Consider the following 11,830-nt stretch of genomic DNA (forward strand, 5'->3'; position numbering starts at 1 on the left):
AAAAAAAAAAAAAAAAAAAAAAAAAAAAAGGTCACCACCAGGCCGTCACAAAATCCACTCTCAGCTTTCTGGATGGGATGCAGGTATTTAATTTTTATCCCTCCACTGAGGAGACACCCCTGTGTGATTAACATACCTGGATCTCTTAGAGCTTCTCTGTAAGTACAAGAACCTCTGTGCCCCACCCCCAACAGTTCTGGAATTACAGGCTTGTACCACCATGCCTGGTGCAAATGTGCTTTTTAAAAGCAATTGATACTTTTCAAAATTACCTACGAAAGGAGGTACTTCATTTTCTTTCATTTCTTGTAATAAACTGACAATCTTTTAAAAACTATTAAGTTATTTTATATGTACAGGTATTTTGCCTCACATATATGCCTATGTGTTGCATGTATGTATGCTTGGTGCACACAGAAGCCAGAAGAGAACATAAGTCCCCCTACAAATGGAATGACAGATGGTTGTGAGCTGCCATGTCGGGGCTGGGAATGGAACCCAGGTCCTCTGAAAGAGCAGTCAGTGCTCTTAGCTGCTAAGTCATTTCTCCAGACCCATAGACTGACAATTTTTAAGGGTGAGAAACTGAAAACCATTCAATCTGAACACATAACTACAGGAAATGACATCTGACAGAAGGGTTAGTTTTATTACACCCTCTTTCCCACCTTATTAACACATGCATCAGGGGAGGGGGTGTTAAGGGAAAAGTCAGAGCCTATTTCATTACCTCTTCTGTGATAATCAGCTTTTGGATGTCTCCCTTCGGCATCACTCGTTTATATACTGGAGCTTTGATCCTAAAATAATATTGAAGCAAAGTTATTCGAAACAGTAAGACTATTTGATAATTACGTCTTAATTCTATTGATTATATGTATATATGCACTTTATATTTATAGCTATAAAGTGCATATATATATGTAATCAATAGAATTAAGGAAATAGCTTAACTTACAGTAAGTCAGCTTCCCTTGAACCTTAGAAATAAAAACAAAAACCTGCAAGCTTCCTAACATTTAAAATTCCCTAAACACGCACAGAATAACCCATGGTAATAGCTCCTCACTGGAGTCCCAGCAAGACCACAAAGCCATTAACAAAGCAACTGGTCAAGGCACTGGACTTGACAGTGTTTAAATTTCATTACAACACAAGATTCTAAGCTTCTAAGAATAAATAAAATTTATTGAAATTGAAAATAGAGCTTCTCTGGTTCTATGTGAAGTTACTGCAGCAGAGAAGGTATTGGGAGAGCTTGGTAACAAGTGCAGTTTGAAGGCATTTCTGGGCAACTCTCATCACCTGAAGACAGCTATTGCTGTTTTAAGTCAGTACTTCTCCAACTCGCACGACTGTCAGCCCACCACTTTTCATCTCTGTAGCAACTGACAGTGCTGCTAAAGCTCAGATGGACCCCAGAGGCTGAGCTCTCTTGTAATGCAGATGCTACTGGCTTATGGGCCATACTTGTAATTGCAAAGGTGGAAATTACTTCCTAGTTCTGCCTAGACATAAACACCTACAGGTATTTACTGAAAATACAGATCCTAGAAAGGAATGGCTGTACACATGCCTGTAATCCCAGCACCTGGAAGGCAGGGACAAAAGGACTACCTGAAGTCCAAGGCCAGTTTGGTATACATACTAAATTCTAAGCCAGCCAGGGATACATAAAATGGCCCCCATTTTTCCAAACACAAACACCTATATCCATTAAATAAATAAGTAAAAGTAAAAATCCTGACTAATCGCCTTAAAATCCAGCTGATTTAATTTTCAAGTATGAAAGCAACTGAACAAACCCCAAACTCAAACCCAACCATCATTTCAAATATTTACATTCACTCAAAGATGTCAACGTTTCAGAATCGAGCCTAGCAACCAAACGAATATACTCTTTTGTAACTGGCCAGATAATGTGTAAGTAAATAAAAACAAAAATAATGACTTCTGATAACTGTATTTTTTTCATGTTACATTCATTGCCCTCTACATTTACTGCCTGCTGAGTCTGAAGAGCCTTAAAGATCTTCATTACATCAAGAGACTAAAACTAGAGAAGGTGACAAGCATGCCAAGACCATAAGTATTCAAAATTTCCACAAGGGTTTTCTACACCTTACGATTATTAATGTAAAGACAAATATAGTCCATCGTCACCTCTACTTTTCCCTCGATGCTTTAACAAATCTAATCAACTATTCACCTCACAGGATTACTGAGGGAAACCACAGAAGGATTTTTATAGTAACCCTAAGATCATGTATTCAGAGTTTTAAAATGTTCCCCCCAAACTTTGAAATGGCTATAATCCCCACGACTCTTATCTCCCCATCACCACTCCTGAGGACCTGAAGCTGTTTTACCCATATGAGGTTTCTCCTAGAAATTTGAACTCATCTGCTGACAGCAGCAGAGGGAAAAGTGGCGAAACAATTCAGCAATGTGTGCAATTCCTTACCTTTCTTTGAAGACTTGGAGCCCCCGAGCCAGTCCTTCTAGACACAGGAGGTCATATCTGTTGGCAGGGACGTCAATCTTGTAAAGCACAATATCTGAGGCCCCCTGTGCCTTCACATTACCTTGTTCCTTGCTTATGATTTGCTTCTCAGAAGTCTAAAACAAGCCAAAGAGTTTAATAAGCTACAGAATATACTTCCTTTCTGCAATAATAACAACACAAGAAAGTTACACGTCTTATAGTCACAGCAGACAGACAACTACTGTCTTCACGGCAGAGCACTCTACCCCACCTAAACCACCATCAGCAAACGGGGAAACCGGAAAACCATGCACCCACCTGTTTTTGCAAACAATACTTTACTGGAACACAGATAAACACAGGTTACACACATTATTCTACTGTCATACACTGAGACAATGAGTAATGTCAGAGGCAATACTTATCTGCCACCTTACACGAAAAGTTTTGCCACCAAAGCAAACGGAAGACATCATCACGAACACAGAGAAGGAAAGTGTCGGAAGTGAACAGTGAGTTGTCACATGAGAGAAGGAACGCTGAATTCAGCAGCCCTGGCAAGGAGTCTCATAGAACACGAGGCCAAGAGGGACAGCACTGGCAAATCTGAACGCCCTGAGAGGAGAGCTGGGCTAAAAGTGAGGGACAGCAGAGCGGTGGGAAGCCATAGGGAGACAGCAAACTGAAGGAGCCACCACACCAGTGGCCCTAATGCAGCAGCAGAGCTTAGAAACCTCAGCTACGCCTAAGGTAATACCTTACAGCAGAGAATAACACTTTTTTCAAAAAAGATAATCATGGCCAAAAAGTTAAAATTCTACTCCTATTTTTTTATGTTTGTTATTTAAAACAGCAGGGTACTATAAATACACTTAAGAAATTTTCAGTCACAAGGACTAAAAGTTATTATATTCCACACCTGACCTTAGCCAAAGGTTCAACAGTGCTAAAAGTTAAATGTCAAGTGTTACCGTTACCCTTTATGTAGAAACGCTACTCAGTGGCAACCCATCAATGACCTGCTGAAGTAACAGAGGGAGCTCTGTAACAACATACCATGCTTTCTGCCCTCCATGGCCAACCTTCCTGTCCACATAAGGATTACAAGCTGCCATCTGGGGGAAGGAAACCATCAGCAAGATAAGCAGAGGGGGACAGAGGACAGAAATGTACACATACATATGCATGAAATGTCACACTGAAACCCATTTCTTCATATGCTGCTCAAAAACGGAGATGGGGGAAGTAGGGAGAGGAGAGAAAAGAGAGGAGCAAGCCATGGGTCCACACAGTGTTGGGACTGTTCAAGGATGTTCCAGGCCCTTAAAACACATCTAACCTGGTTAATAACCTTAAAATCAGAGAAGATGATTAAAATTAGAAAGGAAAGGAAACAGAGAGAAGGGAAAAGGAAAGACAAGGATGGAGAGAGACCAAACAAAAATAACTAAAACTGAAATAATGTTTGATTGAAGCATTAATAAGAGTGATGTTTTTCAGTGAAGATAGCTAGTTAGGATGGCAGGTATCAGAAGAGTTCTAAATAAAGAATTGAGAGAAATGAAGGCATATGAATAGAAAGTGACCTGATACTTATACGGCCATCAGTGTCAACTTCAGACTCAGCTCATGAAGCCTATATGTGAAAGCTGAGACTGTACTGCTACCTGACTAAGTCCAACAGGAATCAAAGGCCACATGAATTTCAGAGCCAGAAGGTCTTGTGATCATATAAAACAAATCATTTGTTTCTCCAAAATGAGGCCAGGCAAGACAAATCCAGAGATCACGGACACAAGTAGCGCCCCCCAGAACAAAATACAGGAATCCCTGAATTAATTACCAAAGACTAATAAAGATAAACCAAAGTTAATAAAGATAAAACAGCAAATTCTTAGGGGAAAAAAGGAATGGGCTCAGACATACACACCAACTGGTTATCCAATACCAAATGGTCAGCCCTGAAAACTATACACACAAGTAACATATAGAGTAAACAGGTTATACTTATATGTATTTAGAAATATATATGTATGTGTGTATATGTGTGTGTGTGTGTGTAACAACAGTTAAAGAAAAAAAGAAGCCTTGTATAAAAGACAGAAAAGGGTGGATACATGAAAGGGTTTGGAAAGAGAAAAGGGAAGAGTGAATGATATAATTAAAGTATAAACTCAAAAACGAAAAACTGCTTTAAGCAAAGTCTTTGTAAGGGGTAAAACTTGCAACACAAATTCATCAAATAAGAATACCTCAGGCCTTATCCAATAGTAATAAGAAAACATTTTTAAATATGAGCTCACAGATAGAATAGCTTTTTAAAAAAAAGTCTAATACATACAATTTCATCAAGTTCCAGACCAAATTCAAAACACAGTTCGTCAAATTCTTCATCAGCTAGGAGGAAAAAAAGAATGCTAATGTTAATGTATTTAGCATATGAATCTATGAATCTCATCTACTGTTTAGTTCCTTAGCCCTGAGCATCTGAGCATGCATCACATAGCACTATGAACGCAAAAAGGGTTGCCAGTGTTTTTGTTTGGCTTTGTTTTAAGCTAAGAAACATGGCTTTACAACCTGAAATTCGGTGGGTCTATAGACTGACAAAGTTCTCTTATCTGCTTTGCTTTGTTACCTGACGCAGCATCTCCAGGGTTTTTACATTATCAACCACTGAACACAAACCACCAAAGCCACCATGCATGACTGAAAAGCTAGACAGATGTCCTAAGTTCAAAGGTCAAGGGTGAGACTTAGTCTGTCAGAGGCTCAGAGCCCACTCTTTAGCATCAAAACAATAACAAGAAAAGATCTGCCTAACGCCAAACATCTAGAAAAACAATTAAAGGGCCTACCACTCTGTACTAATATCAGCTATACACTTTGGTTGGCAGTGCTGAGATATCTGTACAGACTCTGCAGAAAAAGAATCATTCTGTGGAGATCAAATGAGAAAGCAAGCTCAGAAGCGCAGGTCCTACACAAAGGAATGCCACTAAGTCTTGGTATTTAATTAAAATCCTCTCAGGTATTTTTGGGAACCACTCTGATCAGGGTTTGATGTCCCTCACTCTGAGGGCTCAGCACCTTATGTAAACTTCACCAACACCCTCATATGGAAACAACCTTTTGTCACCATTTTTAGTACGTAAAAGGTATAAATGGAAATAGACCTAGCCTAATACTCTGAAACCCAGCAGGTCTACAAAACCAATAGTTCTTCCTTATTTCACTTTGCTTTGTTACCTAAGAGCATTTTTTCAAGGTCTTCATTTATCAAACACTGAACAAACACAACAATTACCATTATATTCTAGTGAAGAACCAGATGTCTTAGGTTTCCTGATCCAGGGTGAGCAGTTGGCCTCAGTAGAATGCATGTTTAGTATGTCACCCACTGGCCCTAGGTTCAATTCCCAACATCAAAATAAAACAATGACAAAAGACTTGTCTGGCCTAGATATCAAACTTCAATTCAATTTAACAAATATTTACTGCTATTATGTGCCAAGAAACAGTACTAGATGCCAGGGCTATGAAGATAAATAACCATTTCTGCCCGAACTACTTCCTTCTCAAGCAAAGAAACCATAAATGTAAGTAAATAAATCCAGTACAAGGTTCAGGGGTGGCACAACGCTCCGCTTAGGGTCACTTAGAGCTACATAAAGGATGTCTTCATTAGTCAAAGATTGGAAGCAGTGAATCAAGTGCTTGGCATAGCTGGGAACTCCTAAGTAGTTCAGTATGGATGAAGAATAATGTTTGTGTCAGGAAGAAATAGGATCTAAGAAGTAGAAAAAGGGTAGCTCATGACATGCCAAGGGATCTGCCCTCTGTCCTACTCACAGGCAATGAGAGCTGTGCTCAGGGACTCTCTAGCTAGGCAAACCCTGAGTAGATGTGCTTCCCCAAACCCCTTAGCTCTGTATCTTCATTTTGCTTTGTTTTGTTATTTTTCTGAAACAAGGCCTCATAGGTAGACCAGGACAGCCTGCAAGTTATCTATACCAAGGCTGGCAAACTCCAGATCCTCCTGCCTCAGACTCCCACGTGTTTCTCTCATAGCCATAGGGATCAAGCTTGGTTCCTTACATCTGAACTTTTAAGACTGGGGGGAGGATGGAAGATAACCAAGAAGGGGAGCGTCCTAAACCAGCACACGTGAAACACAGAGCTGTTCTCGTAAACCAACAGAATATGGGGGAAGTGTTAGAAGCAGAATGTGTATGGCTCAAAGGCGGGCTAGTTACAGGAGAAATGGTGAGTGAGCACGAACAGTGTGGCTCCCAGCTCACTTAAGTGAGAAAAAGCATGCAGTAACTGAGATACCTAGCCTCCAATATGGCCTGAAATGATCCTGCCTCCTGGCTCCTCTTTGTGTGAGCTTATATATGGTGCAATCACATGAGTGAGTTAGCAAGCTCAGCTAATACATGAGGTGAGTGCAGTTCTAGATGGCAGCTTACTTGCTACCTAGCAAGAAGTTAGAGCCAGAACCACCCAGCCAACCCCCTCTGATCCCTGTCACTCTGACACTGTGTGAAGTAACAAAGGCATATTGTTTTCTCCTCCTAAGAAACAGGATATTCTGTTATGTAGCAACAGACTAATACAAATCTTAGCCTCTGTAAAGGAAGTGGCACCAGAACTCTAAAAATAGCTTTGGAATCACAAAGCAGGCTTTGAGGATTGCAAAAGAAAACCCACAGACCGCAAAAACACTACTGGCTGAAGCTCCATGGTCTTGAATCAGGATGCAAGCAAAGGCCGGGAGGGAAGCGAGGTAACGCTGCAGGAAAGTACAAGGGCATCCTTGTCCCGTAGGGAGAGACTTGATCAGCACCGCTGCTGCAGGTACTCGCACTGCAGAAAATGATACTGCTAAGACTTCTGTGCTCAAAGAGCAGCTTGTTTGTTCTGTTTTGTTTTTACCACTTATTTAAGAAGAGATAAATGTAGAAAGAGCTATTAAACAAAAATGAGCCAGAATGTTGGTGATTTAAATATATATATATATATATATATATATATTTTGGCTTCTAAATGTAAAGCAATACTGAAATTAAGTAAGTTCTGGACAGAGACCAAATCCTAGGCATGAGATAGAATCAATGTTCTGAATGAAAAACCTTCAGGCAGATCAAAGGCACAATTCGTTCAAACAAAAGGTGTAATAAAGAAAGTAAGGGTGTGCCTCACAAATCCAATTAATCAAACAATAAAGTTTAATTAAGAGTACTGTATGAAAAAACTTAAAGTACTGAAACAGCTAATTTCAGAGGTTTTTGGAGTCTGTGGTTTTTAACTAATATAAAGGAATCCACCAAAAAATTCACCAAAGACCCAGAAAGCTTTTAGAAAAAAACACTTCAGCAGACAAAGCCAGCTTGAACTGAAAGGGGCGGAAGCAAGACAAAAGGAAGTCTTTGAGCCCCTAAAACTCTATTGACAGGAAGTAGATGAGGAAAGTAATCAGCTGTGAAGCACATGCTTTCTGGGGCCACTCAGAGGGTGGAGTCAGAGCCTAGAGGGCAGGCACGGAGCCATGGAGAATTATCCCAGGCCTGAGACCTAATCAAGACCATCCTGCATTTGCCATTCAGTTTCAGAACTGTAGTGGACCAATGGCTCCTCTCTGAGTTCCATTTTCTCCCCCTCCAGTAGTTACGCCGGCTATGTGTCTCTATGGCATCTTAGATGTATGGGAGACACCCATCCTACTGCTTGAGCCTCTCCGCACTCGGATAGCACTCATCTATCACAAGATGCTAAAGCATCCTAAGACGCTCATCCACGTCAGAACCAGGTTCAGATGTCTCATTGTGGATGGTGCTATAAGATGACACTTCTAGGACAAGTATATTTTGCATGTGGATGAACAAGAACCATTTGGTGGCTGTGTGGAGAGACTGATTCCAATGATACCTGTCTATCTAGTCCCCTTACGCAAGGTCAGGATTGGTCTCTGTCACCAACAGAAGATGGAAAAGGATGGAATAGCGTGTCTGAGCAATTATCAAACACAGAGAATAGTACTTAAGCGCTCCCGTTTACCTGCTCTCTCAAGAGTTCTCCTGGGACAAATTAACAAAAGCCAAGGTAGAAGGAACTGGAAAACATCAGTGGGTAAACAAAACCACTTAATGATACCGCTTAAGAAAACTTAGCAGAGAAGAGATGGCTCAGCAGTTGGGAACACTTGTTACTACTGCAGAATACCCAGGTTTGATTCCCAGAACCCACATGGTGGCTTACAATCATCTGTAACTCAAGTTCCAGGGGATCTAATGCCCTCTTCTGGCCTCCACAGGCACCACACACGCACCTGATGCAAAGCAAAACACTAATACATATAAATTGGTTTAAGTCTAAATAATAATAATGATGGCGATGACTTAAGAAACAACTTAGAAGCAGATTCTCCAGCCCCAATGAGCTCTTGACCCCACTTCAGATCTGCAACTTGCAGTAAAATACAGGACCACCAAACATCAAATCTTAACCATCAGAAACTAAGTAGCAAACACTCAGTTTGTAATATGCAAAAATCTTGTCAGACAAATGGCAATAAATCAGATTGTATGAATTACTAGAATATACTGAATCTTATTCCTTATTCCTTTAAGCTATATTTTTAAAACTTAAGTGAAAGAAAGAAGCAAAAGTAAAACCATGAATAAGTCCCTACAATAAAATGGTAAACCTAAAAACCTGTGTGGCACACAAGTGGCTATGGCAGTACTTACTGGACCAAGCTAGAACAGGGCCCAGACTGAAGAGCAATCAGAAACCAGTTCACAAGAAAATGAATATCAAAAAACAAACAAAAAGCAAGTAACAAGAACACAACTGAACAGAAAGGCGATCGCAAGGAGGATTAAGAAGACAGAGCTGCGCCAAGGGCAGCAGAGGAAAGGAAATGCCCTGGGCAACAAAAACTGCCAAGAGAAATGGAAGGTGACGGTGGCAGCTGGAAATGACAGTGGAGGTCAGATGGGCAGCAACCCTAGAGGTCTCAATAAGAAGGTGACATGTAAGAGCACAAAACAAGAGAAAGAGGCAAACAAAAAAGGAAAAACAAAAAAACAAAAACCAAATGACACCCACACTTCATTTGGAAACTACCTGTTCTGGTGGACAGCCTTTTCCAACTCCAACCACCACTGAACTGACATTTAAAAAGAAAGATTTCAAGAAAGAAGACAAGAGAAACAATGAAGATTAGTACTAACCCATCTGATGTATACCTTAAATACCATCAATATGTATGAAAGAATTTCAAAAGAGCCTACAGTTACGGCCTGGGGAAATCAAGCTTATTTGATCACTCACCATTTTAAAGTGGAAGGAAAAGGAGACAGCCAGAGAACGTATTAAAACATTATCTGATAATTGCGAACAGGTCATAAGCCTCATTGTCTTTTAAAATTTGGACAGTCTGGTACTTTTCCAGAGATAAGGGTCTGACTAGGAACTGATTCTAAAGTTGTTCATCTTGCCACACGCCATCATATGAAGTTCAGAGACAGAAACCACCAGTAGAGAGAATATGGTTAAGAATAGCAGGGAAAGTGAGGTATATTAATAAGCTTACTATATAAGGGAAACTGGTTAAGAAATTAAAACCACATTCCAAAAGCAAAGTGATTTCCTGTTTCTAAGGCCATGGGACAGTTCCTGGTCACAACTATAATTGTATCACTTGGGAGACTGAGTCAGGAGGGTTGCCACAAGTTTAGAGTCAGCCTGGACTTCAGAATAAGGTTCTGTCTCCAAAAGAACAACGACAAAAACCGACAAACACAGGGGGTGAGTAATATCTAAAGTCCATCCTTAGGAAAAAAAAATCTTAAAAGTTTATTTGTACGACATCAGTACTATGGCATTATGAGCCTGCTCCATTTTGTTATCATTTTGGCCTCTAATACTCAAAAACTAGGAGGCTCTCATCAAACACTCGTTCTGACCTTTATAGAAGCTGATAATTACAGGGTGAGGCTGATACCATTTCAACTTACTACATCTGTGTTGGAAATGATAATTTGACTAATATTTACCTCCCTTCCACCTACCCCCCCAATGGTTTAGTTTTAGAACTGAGAAAGAGGGAAGTGTATCGTGAATGTTATGCCCATAGAAGTGATTCCTTCAATGTTACCTATCACATGCTACCCCTGCACACAACCTGGTTTCCTTTCTCAGAAACATTTAGCATGTCCAATAAACCGTTTTACTAACGTCATGGTTTGTTATTTTTCTCATGTATGTGTCATGTGCACAGCTCTACTCCCAAACAATGCCTAACACACTTGTGGAGCCTGGTCAACACTAAAATAAAGCCAATGCCTGGCTTGGTGGCACACGCTTGTTATCCCAGCACTCAAGAAAATGAGGCAAGAAGACCGACAGTTCTTCTGGTTCGAAAACAGCCTGGGCTACATAGTGAGACCCGCATCTTTCTTAAACGTCTCCCCTTCGCTGTCAATCTGGTTCCACAGCCTACACTCGTGATGGAAGCCAAGGTACGTTTCCTCGTCTGTGTCCCGACACCAAAGTCGGTGCTGGGCACGGAGTTGGAGCTCGGTCTCTGAATGAATGACACGAAGAGCCCGACACGCGCTGATGATGCAACGGAGCCACCGCGGGGCTGGTTCCGAGAAGCTACTTCAGCGCAGCCGAGTCTCCTCGCCCAGCAGCGCGCCCCTGAGGACTCTGGCCGTGCCGGGCCAAACCCCGCATAGCGGCATGAACGCCGCCAGCACGTCCTTCTGCAGGGCGAGCAGGCTTCCCCAGGCACCGAGCCCAAGCCACGGGGCGGGCACTCACTGTAGGTCCGGCCCAGGGCTTGGAAGAGCAGGTCTCGCTTTACGCTGACAGTCGGCATGGCGAGTCGTGGACACTGCGCCTGCGCCACATGCGGGGCCTCAGCGACCCTAGAGCGAAGGACCCGCCGCTCCTCTCTTGGGCTGTCTCAAGTGATGCCTGTCTAAATTCAACCATTTGCACACCCGTTTTCCACCTGAATATAGGAAAATTCCGCTCTCTGGATTATTTAACATAGTTCTGTTGTGACGATAACCAAAAAGTTTGGAAAATAGGTATAATCGGGTGGAATTATCTCTCTATTTTGACAGGCAAGAGTGAGAACAGACCTCAGAGGCCCGGATGCTTCCCAAAGCCCTAAGGAAGATGCCAAGTTGGGTAGGCGGAGCACTAGATTGGTGGGAAGGACTTCCAGGTAGAGAAGTCCGCTCAGAGGTATTTGAAAAGCAAGGTAAACGGGTGCAAGACTTCCTGCAAAGAAGACTATGCAAATATTAATGGCAAGGTCTGTTAACA

The 11,830-nt window shown here is 41.5% G+C and overlaps 1 protein-coding gene across 2 annotated transcripts in view; it reads right to left on the reverse strand.

The window, feature by feature from the left end:
• The window catches only part of Farsb (phenylalanyl-tRNA synthetase subunit beta), a 67,063-nt gene extending 55,633 nt beyond the window's left edge, over nucleotides 1–11,430 (reverse strand). The window contains exons 1-4 of one of the 2 annotated variants that reach the window (XM_021158176.1): nucleotides 11,318–11,424; nucleotides 4,827–4,882; nucleotides 2,465–2,619; nucleotides 731–800 (exon numbers count right to left, since the gene is read on the reverse strand). In XM_021158176.1, coding sequence (XP_021013835.1) covers nucleotides 731–800; nucleotides 2,465–2,619; nucleotides 4,827–4,882; nucleotides 11,318–11,375 — 339 coding nt within the window. In that variant the 5' untranslated portion in view covers nucleotides 11,376–11,424. Of the gene's footprint in view, nucleotides 1–730; nucleotides 801–2,464; nucleotides 2,620–4,826; nucleotides 4,883–11,317 lie in introns of both variants that reach the window. The other variant, XM_021158340.1, reaches the window with a different exon arrangement.
• Between the last annotated feature and the right edge of the window lie 400 nt (nucleotides 11,431–11,830).

Source organism: Mus caroli, chromosome 1, assembly GCF_900094665.2.
Source record: "Mus caroli chromosome 1, CAROLI_EIJ_v1.1, whole genome shotgun sequence".
Taxonomy (NCBI): domain Eukaryota; kingdom Metazoa; phylum Chordata; class Mammalia; order Rodentia; family Muridae; genus Mus; species Mus caroli.